The sequence below is a fragment of the Pseudochaenichthys georgianus genome, unplaced genomic scaffold (genome assembly GCF_902827115.2).
Source record: "Pseudochaenichthys georgianus unplaced genomic scaffold, fPseGeo1.2 scaffold_984_arrow_ctg1, whole genome shotgun sequence".
In the NCBI taxonomy this organism is placed as follows: Eukaryota; Metazoa; Chordata; class Actinopteri; order Perciformes; family Channichthyidae; genus Pseudochaenichthys; species Pseudochaenichthys georgianus.
The window spans coordinates 33,589-50,594 of record NW_027263505.1 but is presented as its reverse complement, the minus strand read 5'-3'; the positions used below and the strand labels follow the sequence as shown (position 1 = coordinate 50,594).

Genomic DNA, 17,006 nt, shown 5'->3' with positions numbered 1-17,006 from the left:
CATATTTACATTTACAGTAAAATTAGAGAAAGTTAGCTTAACCTCTACTTAAAAACATCTTACAATAAAAAAGTATAAATATAAGCTAATGCTAGGCTAATGCTAAGCTAGTTTAAATGATTTGCTTGTAATTTAAACAAAGTGTAAGTTAGATTTAAGCCATATAAATATTGTGTTTTTATGATTAACTTCCTTTTTGTTTTTTGAGTGTAACTTGACATTAATAATGTTTTAATAAATAAATAATGATTAATCTCCAGTTTTGTTGTAATTATTAGTACCAGTGAATAAAGACAGACTTTTAGTAGATTTGACAGTTTTTATTCAGTATATCTTCACACACTTTTAGAACAGGCTGGTTTAGTTAGGTCACACACATACATCCACACATACACACTCACTAATAATTTAGTATTTCTAATAATTATCATCGTTATCATCGTAATATTAAGGGATTTTAAAGACCAGTCTCTCCTCTGCTTCCTTCCACTCCTCCGACGGAAACCTCATGCAAACAGGAAGGACAGCAGACAAGAAACAACGAGATAAAAACATTATTTAGACGGAGGAACATACGGACGCTTTTAGTAAATTAAATAATTTGTCAAACACCACAGGTGAAGCTAAATCCAATATCCTCGTGGAACAAGTGGAAGTTCTTTAAAGAGGCCAGAATTGTGTGACTGGGTTCACATTACATCGGGACCAGTTGTGTCTCAAGAAATGTGTAATTAAACATCAGTCAACGGCTAAAAACTTTCCCAAATGATGATTTATGTAAAATAAAAAGCGAGTTAGTTTTCCAAAGCTACCGTAAGAGATGGCGGTAAAAATTCCCCAAATAAGTCTAGAACCTTTTACTTCTTTGGGGACTTTACCAATCTTTAATTAAATGCACTAAAGTCTCATCTTATCAATGTGAATCCAGTCAGTGTGAAACGATCTATCAGAGATTCTTTGCCCACCAACATTTGATGAAAAACTTGCCCCGGTTTGACTCAACAAAAAAGGATAAATAGGAGTTTTCCAAATGCTTTCAACGCCCTAACATCAGCTCGTTGTCATGGTGATTCTCCAGGGTTTTATCTGTAAGTCACCTCCGATCTCTGGAAGGAAATGTGGGTAAAATCCCACATTGTTTGGCGGAAATTTCCCTTTTTTCACAAGGCTGATTTCAGAGCGGCAGAGCCTTTGGGAACTCGAGCTACAACAGACAGATTTTGGACCGAACATTTTCCCAGTCACTCAGGTCGAAAGTCCACACCCACGCAGAGCGAGAGCCGCTCCATCTAACGCTAAGTAGTAACAGTGGTCAAGTAGAAATGGCACTCTTTTAACCATGGAGATATATAACCTTATTAGTTCAGGTAAACAAAAAACACCATCAACCACAACATCAATGGCTAGGTATGACCCTCGAGAAAAGGTCCTTTAAGCCTCTACGAACTCTTACGGTCAACAGGCGAATAGTCGGCCTACACTCAATCGAAGGTGTAGTTTTCGACGCCGATCCGCCATCTGCTTGAGCTCTCTTTGACATCCACGTTTACTCAGAACCATATTTCTGTGAATTCAGCTCCGCAATAGGTTTAAAAAACAAAAGATTGGATTAATGAATCCATCCACGAGTGAATCCAATCTTGTGCACGTTGGTTTCCAATCTGACTACCAAAACACCCAGATTTAGACGTAGAAACTGTGCGCTCTGTTGCTGCCATTTGAAGTCCACGCGAGTCCTTTTCCATGGCAGGACATTGCTTTTGTCGTAAGGAGGTCCGACGTAGCATTGTCTGCAAAGGTACACCCGTCGTCTTTTTGCGAGAAATGGGTAGTGAAGTCCGGTCGTGATGCAGCATGGAAACAGGGTTTGTGGGTCAGACTTCGAAGAAGGTTGCGTTAATGATATATTGTCAGGTGACCACCTCCAATGGGATTTTCCTGCTTCTTTGAACACTTCAGGTTTCGGTACACTCAGTCTCTCATTAGCTAAAGGTCAGACTTTACTCTCTGGTGACTCTTCCAACAGTCTGACGTCTGGTTTGGACCAACACACGTTTGGTAAACTTGAAACTGAAACAGCTTACGTTAACGGCAGTAAAAAGTGCACTTGTTGGCAGCGGATGTGGAAAGGTGACGTGAAATGGGTAAAACATTACATTTTCGCACTCCATTTAACTTGTAGGGATCTTTTTAGTCTTAAAGATTTGAGAATACTTCCTGCTACAACAATGCAGTGTATTTGGGGAAACTTTTTACCGCCTTTTCCTCATCTTGTTTTCCTGCCTTTTTTGTTGTAAATGTATATTAACTTTTTAACCAAAATGTACAACCAACTGTCAGTGTATTATCATCACATTCATTTGGACTTCTACTACTTATCGAGCTTAACAAATGTGTGTTGGCATTCCTCCGTAAAGTGTGTTGGAAATGACTTACAATCGTTGCACTGCTGTTGGGTGAAAGTCGCGATTTCTAGATGCATTTTGAGTTCTTAGCGATTTGGGGAGGTATTCATTGGAAACAGTGAGTTATATTTAAAATTAAAGTCCACTTATATCTGGGGTAAGTTTTTACCAAAACATTGCTTTAGCTTCTTTCCTTTTTTTTAGGGGGCGTCGTTTATATACAGACTCTTGCTGATGAAAAATATTGCTCTTCACTAATTGGACATACACCAGCATGTACAACAAAAATGTTTTTTCTATCATTGACAAAATATACTTTATGTCTTTCTGTCACAAAATATCAATATCCACACGTCCATAAGTCCTTAAAACAAATGATATATTCTCCAATTCTTTAACACGACTCAGATTCCCGTCATTTCGGGTCCTAAAATAGCTTGACTTTGTTGATTTATCCATCAGAATAAAATATAATCGAGGGTTCTGAATGATAAAAAGGAAGATGGCTATGGAGGGATGCAGAAAGAGAATATTTTAGAGATACGACTCTAGATCAGGGGTGTCAAACTCAAGGCCCGGGGGCCACATTCGGCCCGCGACTTCATTTTATGTGGCCCCACAAGAGTTTGCAAAGAATATAATATGTTTATTATACGGTTACATGCTACAGAAGCACGTTGCCCATAAACTACATGTCCCACAATGCATCTCAAATATGACTTTTTTCTCAGAATTTGCCTTTTTTCTTCAAAATATGCATTTTTTTCATAGAATTCCTTTTTCTCAGAATTAGATTTTTGTTTCAAAATGTCACTTCTATTTCTCCAGAATTTGGCTTTTCTTTTAAAATCATTTTGGGACATACGCACTGAAGAGACTTGCCCTCGACTTCTGCTTTCAGACGTAGTTAATTATGAAGTTATTCCCCTATCCCATGATAATCCAATGCAGAGGCAATGATGTAATATAATACATTATTTTATATATATGATATATTTATATATGTATTTTTATATAGTCTTAAAGTTACAACCGGCCCTTTGAGTGCAACCATAATGCTGATGTGGCCCACGATGAAATTGAGTTTGACACCCCTGCCCTAGATTGTTTGGTTTCTACAACGTTTTGTTGTATCCGTCCTCAAATCCAGAGACAAAGACGATAGCGATGACGTGTTCACATCCCTTTTGTTTGGGGCTTTGTTTCCGTCTAAAAGTGTCTATTGTTTGTTCCTATTTATGCAAAAAGCTTTTGTCCACTGACGCACAGGAAAAAAACAGGAATCTTCCATACAGGATCAAGTTGTCATGAAAATATCAAATCTGAGAAACTGTCTCCCTAATTTCCCTTCCCTTGACTGACTTGTACATCGAAGTAAGCTTTCTGATGAATCAGTCGTCCCTCTGTCAGTCAGAGTGAATCATCCTCCCACATTAGTCGGTTTTCGTGTCCAAAGCGGACAGTTTGACTTGTTTCAAAACCAGACGTCATCGCCCCAGACACGCCAGGTGTCTACTGCTAAACTATTTAAAGTTGTTATCATCGGTGACAAACGCAAGAAAGAAAACGTCATTTCTGGGGCCCGTGTTTCATTTGGACAGACGTAGATAAGAGGAATGATGTTTACATCTAGCGAGCGTCATCGGACCACGCAAGTATAATATTAGAAATGGTTGTTAGGGTAAAATACTATGGGTGGACAGATTGGGTTATCTCCAATAAAATTGCACCGAGGGTAATTTCAGAAGAATTGCTATCTTTCATTTGTAAATACGACTTGGCCGAACCTCGACCCCAGTATGTCGTGAATGCTGTAGTGCAGTATTTGTCCAATTGGATCAACCCTGGATGCAATTTAAGAAAATGCCTCTCCATGCAGAAACCTCCAAACCACATCGGACTAAAACCTTTCCTCGTGAGCATCCTGTTGAATCTCCTCCTAAAGTCCGACACCCTTTGCTGATCTGACAAACCATTGCCGAACAAACATCACATGACGTAACCGCAATCACAATCATCTATCAGGACAATCTCAAATAACAGTTCTAAGGGGTGAAGGCCATCATTAACTTCAACCCTTGCCTGGATGATGAATGGTTTGTTCCGCCCACTTCCTGTCCATCACACGGACTCCACGACAATGACGACTTCGGAGGCGCCTTCCTCAGATATTGGAGTATCGGTGGAGGTGCACAGTACAAGTCCTTCCCCTGTGGTGATCTGACCTCGTGCCGGGCAGTCCACACTGTCATGAAGATCACCATTTCCTCCTCCTTTTTTATCCCTTTCTCCACCTCCTTCTTGAATCCCATCCTCCTTCGTTTCCTCCTCTTCCTCATCCTCATCCTCCACCCGACACCTACACACCTCGATGCCAGAGTCGCCGGTAAGTCGCCGGTGTCTATACTGGCTTTCATCCGCTCCCATGTCCTCATCCTCCTCATCGTCGTTGTCCTCGGTTTCCTGGTCGTCCTCCCCGTCCTCCCAGTTTGGAGGTCCCGGTTCAAAGATATCCACACAGGGGGAAAATAAGGTCTGTTTCGGCGGCGACTGGGTAGCACGAGGCGAGGGGGAAAGAGAGGAGGCGTGGCCAGAAGAAGATCCACTTTTGTTGGACTGGTGCATTGCAGTGAGGGGGTCCAGGAGTAAAGCTGGGGCCGGGAGAAACGTTGAAGACAAGGAAAGGGGTGAGGATGGGGAGAGGGCTACAGGCGTACAAGATGATTCTATAGTTATTGCTGGGCAAGAGGAAGGGGAGGATGCCGGTGTTGTCAACGTAAGCACTGGAGCAGGAACCGATATTGGACTTGTTCTAGAACCAGCACTTGTACAAGATCCAGAACTAAATCCAGCCTGGATATTTGATGGCAACGGACTGATAAGGTCTTGTTCCGTTACATCGGCGGATTCTGGGGCTGGATCTTGACAAGAAACCAGAATAGCAACGGAACCGTGGTTTGGGTTCGGGTTGGGAGGAACCGAGGCTAGACCAGACCCAGGTGACCCAGGTGACGGTTCTTGTATCAGGAAATGTGCTAATTTCGGTGCTTCTGTCGGAAGGAGAAGGTTTTGGGGTACTGGTTTTACAATAGGGTTGGATTCACAGTCTGGAGCTATGTTGATGTTAGGTCGTAGATTTGGATTGGTGGTATGGATTAAAGGCAAAGAGTCTGGAGTTTTGGGAAGGCTTGTGGGCATTGGGTCTGGAAAGGCGTTTAGGTTTGTGGGTACTGGCTCTGGAGCCTGGGTAAGGTTTGAAGTCGCTGGGATTGGCACAAGGCTAGGATTTAGGTCTGGATTTGGAGATTTAGTTGCGTCTTTTTTCAAGGCCAAAGTCATTTCAACATCTGATGCCGGTACTGAGGTTGGGCTACTGGGAACGTTGGCTGTATCAAAAGTTCTTGTTAGATCCGGGGTGTGGTTCGCAAGGGTAAGGTTTGCAGGTACTGGTTTTAGGATAGGGTTAGATTCACAGTCGTGGACTATGGTGGGTTTAGGTTGTAGGTTCGAAACTAGGTTAAGGTTTGAAGGTGAAGGGTCTGGAGTTTGGGGAAGGCTTATGGGTAATGGTTCTGTGGGAACTGGTTCTGGAACTTGGGTTGAAGGTACTTTGGCTTGGGGAAGGTTTGAAGGTGCTGGGATTGGCACGAGGCTAGGATTTGGGTCCTGGCTTGGGAGATTAGACGCTTCACTTATCAAGGCCAAAGTCATTCCAACATCTGATCCTGGTGCCGAGGTTGGGCTACTGGGAACGTTGGCTGTATCAAAAGTTCTTGTTGGATCGGGGTTGTGGTCCGAAGTGCTAGCTGTTGGGGTAGAAGGGCCCGACAATGAGGTGGTTTTTGGGGTAAGGGTATTTTCATCAGTTGGACCATCAATGCTTATTATTTGGACTTCACTTGGACTAGGGAAAGTACTACTGGTGCTGAGTGTTGGGGTACATGGTACTAGGTCAAGCTGTTGCATGATGGGAGATGTAGTTCCAACAGGAAGAACCACCTCTAAGCAGGGGGAGGTCAGAGGGGAGACCGCCCTGGTAACAACCGCCACCGTAACATCCCGGTTGGGAACCGATGAGTCAACAACAGCTTGCCGTTCTCCGGAAGCGACTTCATCTCCGATGTCAACGGCCACGGAGCCCAACATCCTCTCGGAAACCAGAATTCGTGTCTCGTCGATCTCCAAACGAGATGCTGCGGCTGTGATGGTCTCCATGGTGACGTCGAGCATTAGAGGCGGGGCTTCGCTGGGCGTCGTGGCGTGGCTGGTGTCGGTTTCGTACGTGACGGCCGCCGATAAAGAGGAGCTACATGGAGAGGACGGGCAGCAGGAGTCGCAGGAACAACTGGAGCTGAAGGGAAGACATACATTTATTATTCATTGAGATTTATGAAATGACGAGGTGGCAATAGCTTGTGTTGTGTAATAATAATGTAGATATCTCAAGACATAGACTGGAGAGAGGAGCGTATGAGTGAGTGTTTTCATTCAAGAAACAGGCATCCGATATCTAATACAATATTTTTCTATAGTTACAAATATTGCACCTTGCTGATTCATCGTTTTCTCCTTTCACTTTCTCTGTTCCCACGGCATAGTCTACGGCCTTGGGTTTTGCTGCTATCTCTCTTAAGGCCGCTACACACCAACCTGAAACCAAAGAACGCGTATCGAAGGCGTCTCGACTTTTACGTTCCGCTACGTCGGCTACGCCGCCCGCCTAATGAACACACCGCAAAGACTTCAGGCGACGAGTGGCAATAACTGTCCTTACCAGCAGGCAGCGGTAGTGTGTATTCGTCATTCAAAAGAGGCAACAGCCAATCGGAGTGATTTCTTTGGCCGCGGGAGGCAATACGGTCTAGCTGCGGCCGCGGCCAGTACACGGCAGTACACGATGGTACACGACACGCCCACCTGACACGACACTACGGTGGCTGAGAGGCACCACCGTTAAAAGCGAATTGACGAGATTTACATCAAACAGCCCATGTAGTATAAACATTGATTTAAATTTCTTACAGTAGGAGAGGTTTTGGGGTTTAGGAGGGAGGAAGGAAGATTAGGATTAGGTAAAAAGGTAGGGAGTGGTCAGGGTTAGGATGGGGCTAAGGGAACTGCTACCCGGGAACGTTCACACTGGGTAGTTTATTTAGTTTAAAAAAAAGTATCCAACGAGTTAGAGACCACAAAGGAAGTGTAGTACCGCCGTTTGGCCACAAGACTCCGGCGCACTCCTGGGGGCTTGGTTCAACCTCCACTGTCCGCGGCCGCAGCTTGACCCTTCTCAGCCACCGTAGTGTCGTGTCAGGTGGGCGTGTCGTGTACCGCCGTGTACTGGCCGCGGCCGCAGCTCGACCCTTCTCGCGGGAGGTGTGAAAATGTGCCGTAAAGCAACGACGGTGCGGGACACACCGACCTGAGTAGGGCGCCGCGAATGCCCGACTGCCTCTGACGGCCTGTGACTCCCAAAATCGGGTAGGTGTGTCGATTCAGGACCCGTATATGTTCAGTCTCACTGATGAGGAATGTTGATCATTACACTCCAAACTAGTTCAAAGCTAGAAGACGAGATCTTCAGGATTGGTTAGGAAGTGGCCGTGTCCCCTCGTGGCGGCAGAACATGTCTTGTGAAATTCTCCGGCTGTATCTCTGTAATAAACTATCCGTGTCTCTCGGAGTCTCGGCTCCGTTGCTTCAGACGTTTCCTTCACAGTTAGCATCGTTGTTACCTGTTGTCTGAGCTGAGGGAGGAGGGTCCGTCGCTGAGCGGGCGATGAAGGAGTGGGTCGTGCTGCGTGAGCAGATGGGGGTCGCTGGTTCTGGGGGGCTGAGGGTAACGAGGGGTGGTGAACACCGAGCTGTATGGAGGGGGAGGAGTTGAGGGCTGAGCTGCAACCTCCTCGTAGGACGGCAGCTTCAGAGACGCCAAGAAACCTGGAACAAGTGGAGTACAAATACTTTGTTACTGTACTTAAGTACATTTTTATGGTATCAGTACTTTACTCCACTACTTATTTTTCTGACGACTTTTTACTTTTACTTCTCACATGTTGAACTCAAATACCTGTACTTTCTACTTCTCTCATGTTGAACTCAAATACCTGTACTTTCTACTTCTCACATGTTGAACACAAACACCTGTACTTTCTACTTCTTACATGTTGAACTCAAATACCTGTACTTTCTACTTCTCACATGTTGAACTCAAATACCTGTACTTTCTACTTCACTCATGTTGAACACAAATACCTGTACTTTCTACTTCTCTCATGTTGAACTCAAATACCTGTACTTTCTACTTCTCTCATGTTGAACACAAATACCTGTACTTTCTACTTCTCTCATGTTGAACTCAAATACCTGTACTTTCTACTTCTCTCATGTTGAACTCAAATACCTGTACTTTCTACTTCTCACATGTTGAACTCAAATACCTGTACTTAATACTTCTCTCATGTTGAACTCAAATACCTGTACTTTCTACTTCTCTCATGTTGAACTCAAATACCTGTACTTTCTACTTCTCTCATGTTGAACTCAAATACCTGTACTTTGTACTTCTTACATGTTGAACTCAAATACCTGTACTTTGTACTTCTTACATGTTGAACTCAAATACCTGTACTTTGTACTTCTCTCATGTTGAACTCAAATACCTGTACTTTCTACTTCTCTCATGTTGAACACAAATACCTGTACTTTCTACTTCTTACATGTTGAACTCAAATACCTGTACTTTCTACTTCTCACATGTTGAACCCAAATACCTGTACTTTCTACTTCTTACATGTTGAACTCAAATACCTGTACTTTCTACTTCTCCCATGTTGTACTCAAATACCTGTACTTTCTACTTCTTACATGTTGAACACAAATACCTGTACTTTCTACTTCTCCCATGTTGAACTCAAATACCTGTACTTTCTACTTCTCTCATGTTGAACTCAAATACCTGTACTTTGTACTTCTTACATGTTGAACTCAAATACCTGTACTTTGTACTTCTTACATGTTGAACTCAAATACCTGTACTTTGTACTTCTCTCATGTTGAACTCAAATACCTGTACTTTCTACTTCTCTCATGTTGAACACAAATACCTGTACTTTCTACTTCTTACATGTTGAACTCAAATACCTGTACTTTCTACTTCTTACATGTTGAACTCAAATACCTGTACTTTCTACTTCTTACATGTTGAACACAAATACCTGTACTTTCTACTTCTTACATGTTGAACTTAAATACCTGTACTTTCTACTTCTTACATGTTGAACTCAAATACCTGTACTTTCTACTTCTTACATGTTGAACTCAAATACCTGTACTTTCTACTTCTTACATGTTGAACTTAAATACCTGTACTTTCTACTTCTCACATGTTGAACCCAAATACCTGTACTTTCTACTTCTTACATGTTGAACTCAAATACCTGTACTTTCTACTTCTTACATGTTGAACCCAAATACCTGTACTTTCTACTTCTTACACGTTGAACACAAATACCTGTACTTTTTACTTCTTACATGTTGAACCCAAATACCTGTACTTTCTACTTCTTACATGTTGAACACAAATACCTGTACTTTCTACTTCTCCCATGTTGAACTCAAATACCTGTACTTTCTACTTCTTACATGTTGAACTCAAATACCTGTACTTTCTACTTCTCCCATGTTGTACTCAAATACCTGTACTTTCTACTTCTTACATGTTGAACACAAATACATGTACTTTCTACTTCTTACATGTTGAACCCAAATACCTGTACTTTCTACTTCTTACATGTTGAACCCAAATACCTGTACTTTCTACTTGTTACATGTTGAACACAAATACCTGTACTTTCTACTTCTCTCATGTTGAACTCAAATACCTGTACTTTCTACTTCTTACATGTTGAACTCAAATACCTGTACTTTCTACTTCTCTCATGTTGAACTCAAATACCTGTACTTTCTACTTCTTACATGTTGAACACAAATACCTGTACTTTCTACTTCTTACATGTTGAACCCAAATACCTGTACTTTCTACTTCTTACATGTTGAACACAAATACCTGTACTTTCTACTTCTCCCATGTTGAACTCAAATACCTGTACTTTCTACTTCTTACATGTTGAACTCAAATACCTGTACTTTCTACTTCTCCCATGTTGTACTCAAATACCTGTACTTTCTACTTCTTACATGTTGAACACAAATACCTGTACTTTCTACTTCTCCCATGTTGAACTCAAATACCTGTACTTTCTACTTCTCTCATGTTGAACTCAAATACCTGTACTTTGTACTTCTTACATGTTGAACTCAAATACCTGTACTTTGTACTTCTTACATGTTGAACTCAAATACCTGTACTTTGTACTTCTCTCATGTTGAACTCAAATACCTGTACTTTCTACTTCTCTCATGTTGAACACAAATACCTGTACTTTCTACTTCTTACATGTGAACTCAAATACCTGTACTTTCTACTTCTTACATGTTGAACTCAAATACCTGTACTTTCTACTTCTTACATGTTGAACTCAAATACCTGTACTTTGTACTTCTCTCATGTTGAACTCAAATACCTGTACTTTCTACTTCTCTCATGTTGAACACAAATACCTGTACTTTCTACTTCTTACATGTTGAACTCAAATACCTGTACTTTCTACTTCTTACATGTTGAACTCAAATACCTAATACTCTTACATGTGACTTAAATACCTGTACTTTCTACTTCTCACATGTTGAACCCAAATACCTGTACTTTCTACTTCTTACATGTTGAACTCAAATACCTGTACTTTCTACTTCTTACATGTTGAACCCAAATACCTGTACTTTCTACTTCTTACACGTTGAACACAAATACCTGTACTTTTTACTTCTTACATGTTGAACCCAAATACCTGTACTTTCTACTTCTTACATGTTGAACACAAATACCTGTACTTTCTACTTCTCCCATGTTGAACTCAAATACCTGTACTTTCTACTTCTCCCATGTTGAACTCAAATACCTGTACTTTCTACTTCTCCCATGTTGTACTCAAATACCTGTACTTTCTACTTCTTACATGTTGAACACAAATACCTGTACTTTCTACTTCTTACATGTTGAACCCAAATACCTGTACTTTCTACTTGTTACATGTTGAACACAAATACCTGTACTTTCTACTTCTCTCATGTTGAACTCAAATACCTGTACTTTCTACTTCTTACATGTTGAACTCAAATACCTGTACTTTCTACTTCTTACATGTTGAACCGAAATACCTGTACTTTCTACTTGTTACATGTTGAACCCAAATACCTGTACTTTCTACTTCTTACATGTTGAACACAAATACCTGTACTTTCTACTTCTTACATGTTGAACACAAATACCTGTACTTTCTACTTCTCACATGTTGAACTCAAATACCTGTACTTTCTACTTCTCACATGTTGAACTCAAATACCTGTACTTTCTACTTCTCTCATGTTGAACTAAAATACCTGTACTTTCTACTTCTTACATGTTGAACTCAATTACCTGTACTTTCTACTTCTTACATGTTGAACCGAAATACCTGTACTTTCTACTTGTTACATGTTGAACCCAAATACCTGTACTTTCTACTTCTTACATGTTGAACTCAAATACCTGTACTTTCTACTTCTCACATGTTGAACTCAAATACCTGTACTTTCTACTTCTTACATGTTGAACTCAAATACCTGTACTTTCTACTTCTCACATGTTGAACTCAAATACCTGTACTTTCTACTTCTCTCATGTTGAACTCAAATACCTGTACTTTCTACTTCTTACATGTTGAACTAAAATACCTGTACTTTCTACTTCTTACATGTTGAACTCAAATACCTGTACTTTCTACTTCTTACATGTTGAACTAAAATACCTGTACTTTCTACTTCTTACATGTTGAACTCAAATACCTGTACTTTCTACTTCTTACATGTTGAACTAAAATACCTGTACTTTCTACTTCTTACATGTTGAACTAAAATACCTGTACTTTCTACTTCTTACATGTTGAACTCAAATACCTGTACTTTCTACTTCTTACATGTTGAACTAAAATACCTGTACTTTCTACTTCTTACATGTTGAACTCAAATACCTGTACTTTCTACTTCTTACATGTTGAACTCAAATACCTGTACTTTCTACTTCTTACATGTTGAACTCAAATACCTGTACTTTCTACTTCTCACATGTTGAACTCAAATACCTGTACTTTCTACTTCTCACATGTTGAACTCAAATACCTGTACTTTCTACTTCTTACACGTTGAACTAAAATACCTGTACTTTCTACTTCTTACATGTTGAACTAAAATACCTGTACTTTCTACTTCTCACATGTTGAACTCAAATACCTGTACTTTCTACTTCTCACATGTTGAACTCAAATACCTGTACTTTCTACTTCTTACATGTTGAACTCAAATACCTGTACTTTCTACTTCTTACATGTTGAACTCAAATACCTGTACTTTCTACTTCTCACATGCTGAACTCAAATACCTGTACTTTCTACTTCTTACATGTTGAACTCAAATACCTGTACTTTCTACTTCTCTCATTTCCCAAACAGCTGGTTCCTTTAGTCTGAATGTGTGTTGGTGCGTGATCATTATTCTTTAGAGTCACTGCGTGCCTATTGGTTGGAACACGATCCGTGTATCCATCACTTCCTGGTCTTCTCTAAAGAAGAGGGACCAATGGAAACGTTGTCATGTTGCCGTTGGTCACCATGGAAACATTCATTAGCTAACAATGACATGTTCTATTAATATAAAGGGAGGTCAGGTACTCTTTAAAGCAGCTGCTAGTTATGGGTACTTTTTAGTTAAGCACACTTCAAAGCCTCTTTACTTTGACTTCAGTAAAGAAGTTTAGTCAGTACTTCTACTTTCACCAGAGTATTTTTAAACACGAGTATCTGTACTTCTACTTGAGTACAGGATGTGCACTTCTACTTGAGTACAGGATGTGTGTACTTTTGCCATCTCTGGAACCAAGATAAGATTAGACTCCTTTATTGTCACTGCTCAGAGTACTCACAAAGCATTCCCGATCACACATAACAGACAGTATAAGTATCACGATGAGTTTGAAATGTATCTTAACAAGAACCGATACATTCCTGCCGACTGCAATAACTCTGTTTAACAAATCTCCTCTGGCTGGACGAGAACTCTCGGCTCCAACTGGACCTTTACATTTATATTCAATCTAATATTTAATAATCCATTCCTTGCACAATTAATGTATTTATAATATCCTGCTTTATATGTTGTTACTGTAACTTAGTATTTCCACATGTATATTTTTTACTTTTTTAAGGCTATTTTATTTCTATTTGAGATGTTTTGGATTGTTTATTTCTAGTCGTTTAACTTCTCTTATGCCTTGTCTCTTTATGAGCTGCAATGCAAGCATTTACAAATAGGGATCGATCAAAGTACTTTTGATCTTATCTATTTGGCCATAAGACGGTTAAACACCTGAACTTTTGAAAAGAGCATCCATAACATTCATCGGTTTGCAACTTACAAATTATTTATCTAATATATTATATCCAGTGACTTGTAGATAGACTCTCCTTGCACTATTTATATTCTATTGTATTTGTATTTACTTGCACTTGTTATCTGTTTTATCGTGCTGCTCTGTGGGAGGAGCCTGTGACCGAAGCCTTGATAACTTCTCTGTTGGTCGGCCACTGAAGTGCATCGCAGGGTGACGGGCTCTTACTGAGGTCCAGCATGGAGGATGGGTACGAGTTGGCTCCATGATACGCCAGCAGGCTGATCTCTCGCTGTCTCTGCTGCTGCTGGACTCTCTGCTTGGCTCTTCGGTGTCGATACGCACAGCAGCAGCTGAACAGGATGAGGACCGTCCACAGCAGCCAGAACCCTGAGCACAAACACACCGACGTACTGAGTACAAGGAATACAAGTACTGTGGAAGTAAGAGAACATGTATGAATATCGCTATCAAACACTGATACAAGGATAAGGAATACAAATAATGCTGATTATTATAATAATAGTAACTATCTCTAAATATAGAAGCGAGTTATTCTTTCATATATTTTTTGTATTCTTGTTTCGTGTATTTATTGTGTTTCATTTCAATCGGTGAGGTTTCCCTGAATGTTAGATGTTGAGGGTTATTTTCCCAATGTGTGACTGTATGTTCTTTCTATGTTAAAAAACCCGATACATATAATGTTAACAAATAAAACGTACTCAGGAAAAACTAAAATTGAATATTGTTTTATATTTAAAAGCAAAAGCAGCAAATCTTTCAAAACATTTAAGAAGCTGGAACTATTAAATATTTTTGAAAAAAACAGTTATTAGCAAAAATGTTGCCAACTCATGGTTTCAGTTACTTAAATATAATGCTGGATGGTTCAATCAATACCAAATCATAATATTTTAAAGGTTTTTTGTGGCAAAAACTGAATTTATAAAGTAAAGGTAAAGTACAAGTACCTAAAATGTGTACTTAAGTACAGTACTTGAATACATTTAGTTAGTTACTTTCCATCACTGCAAATGAAACTACTAAACGTCCTCACGCTCAACATTAGCCGCCTTTAGCTTAGCGGTGGTGACGTGAAGTCATGTGACCGTGCTGTAGTTCCTTTATAGCTCAACATTAGCCGCCTTTAGCTTAGCGGTGGTGACGTGAAGTCATGTGACCGAGCTGTAGTTCCTTTATAGCCCAACATTAGCCTCCTTTAGCTTAGCGGTGGTGACGTGAAGTCATGTGACCGTGCTGTAGTTCCTTTATAGCCCAACATTAGCCACCTTTAGCTTAGCGGTGGTGACGTGAAGTCATGTGACCGTGCTGTAGTTCCTTTATAGCCCAACATTAGCCTCCTTTAGCTTAGCGGTGGTGACGTGAAGTCATGTGACCGTGCTGTAGTTCCTTTATAGCCCAACATTAGCCACCTTTAGCTTAGCGGTGGTGACGTGAAGTCATGTGACCGTGCTGTAGTTCCTTTATAGCCCAACATTAGCCACCTTTAGCCTTTAGCTTAGCGGTGGTGACGTGAAGTCATGTGACCGTGCTGTAGTTCCTTTATAGCCCAACATTAGCCACCTTTAGCTTAGCGGTGGTGACGTGAAGTCATGTGACCGTGCTGTAGTTCCTTTATAGCCCAACATTAGCCACCTTTAGCTTAGCGGTGGTGACGTGAAGTCATGTGACCGTGCTGTAGTTCCTTTATAGCCCAACATTAGCCACCTTTAGCTTAGCGGTGGTGACGTGAAGTCATGTGACCGTGCTGTAGTTCCTTTATAGCCCAACATTAGCCTCCTTTAGCTTAGCGGTGGTGACGTGAAGTCATGTGACCGTGCTGTAGTTCCTTTATAGCCCAACATTAGCCTCCTTTAGCTTAGCGGTGGTGACGTGAAGTCATGTGACCGTGCTGTAGTTCCTTTATAGCCCAACATTAGCCGCCTTTAGCTTAGCGGTGGTGACGTGAAGTCATGTGACCGTGCTGTAGTTCCTTTATAGCCCAACATTAGCTTCCTTTAGCTTAGCGGTGGTGACGTGAAGTCATGTGACCGTGCTGTAGTTCCTTTATAGCCCAACATTAGCCACCTTTAGCTTAGCGGTGGTGACGTGAAGTCATGTGACCGTGCTGTAGTTCTTTTATAGCCCAACATTAGCCACCTTTAGCTTAGCGGTGGTGACGTGAAGTCATGTGACCGTGCTGTAGTTCTTTTATAGCCCAACATTAGCCACCTTTAGCTTAGCGGTGGTGACGTGAAGTCATGTGACCGTGCTGTAGTTCCTTTATAGCACAACATTAGCTGCCTTTAGCTTAGCGGTGGTGACGTGAAGTCATGTGACCGTGCTGTAGTTCTTTTATAGCCCAACATTAGCCACCTTTAGCTTAGCGGTGGTGACGTGAAGTCATGTGACCGTGCTGTAGTTCTTTTATAGCCCAATATTAGCCTCCTTTAGCTTAGCGGTGGTGACGTGAAGTCATGTGACCGTGCTGTAGTGTTGTCACGATACCAACATTTTGTTTTCGATACCGATACCAAGTCAAGAATTGCGATTCCGATTCTTTTTCGATACTTTTCTTAAAAAAAGGGAAACACGGAATATCGGCTTTAAAATTAGGAATAACAGATGATTTTAGCAGTCAGAACAACTAAAGCAGCAGTGTTACTAAGAACAGAAACGCCAAAGAGTCACATCTAATATAAATATATATAAAAGCATTTATTTTAATTGTGTAGCAGTGAGTTTAACATTTTGGCAGCACTGTTGAGCATTTTGAAAATGTATTTTCATGCCTCTGTGCAAGGCTTAGTCTTTCTATCTTTATAGCCACTGGTGTAAAGTAACTAAATTCATAAACTCAAGTACTACTTGGGTACAATTTTGAGATACTTGTACTTTATTTAAGTATTTCAATGTTTCTTTTGCTACTTTGTACTTCTAATCCACTACAGTTCAGAGGTACATGGTGTACTTTTACTCCACTACATGTATTAATCCCTTTAGTTACTTCACAGATGAATGATGTGAAATATAATCAAGTGTTAAATCAGACTTTAGTT

At 40.7% G+C, this 17,006-nt stretch overlaps 1 protein-coding gene across 1 annotated transcript in view; it reads right to left on the bottom strand.

Moving 5' to 3' along the window:
• Positions 1-305: 305 nt before the first annotated feature.
• LOC117444891 (mucin-2-like) overlaps positions 306-17,006 on the bottom strand; it is a 21,363-nt gene continuing 4,662 nt past the window's right edge. The window contains exons 3-5 of the mRNA XM_034080272.2: positions 14,173-14,334; positions 8,138-8,342; positions 306-6,756 (exon numbers count right to left, since the gene is read on the bottom strand). Coding sequence (XP_033936163.1) covers positions 4,527-6,756; positions 8,138-8,342; positions 14,173-14,334 — 2,597 coding nt within the window. The 3' untranslated portion in view covers positions 306-4,526. The remainder of the gene's footprint in view (positions 6,757-8,137; positions 8,343-14,172; positions 14,335-17,006) is intronic.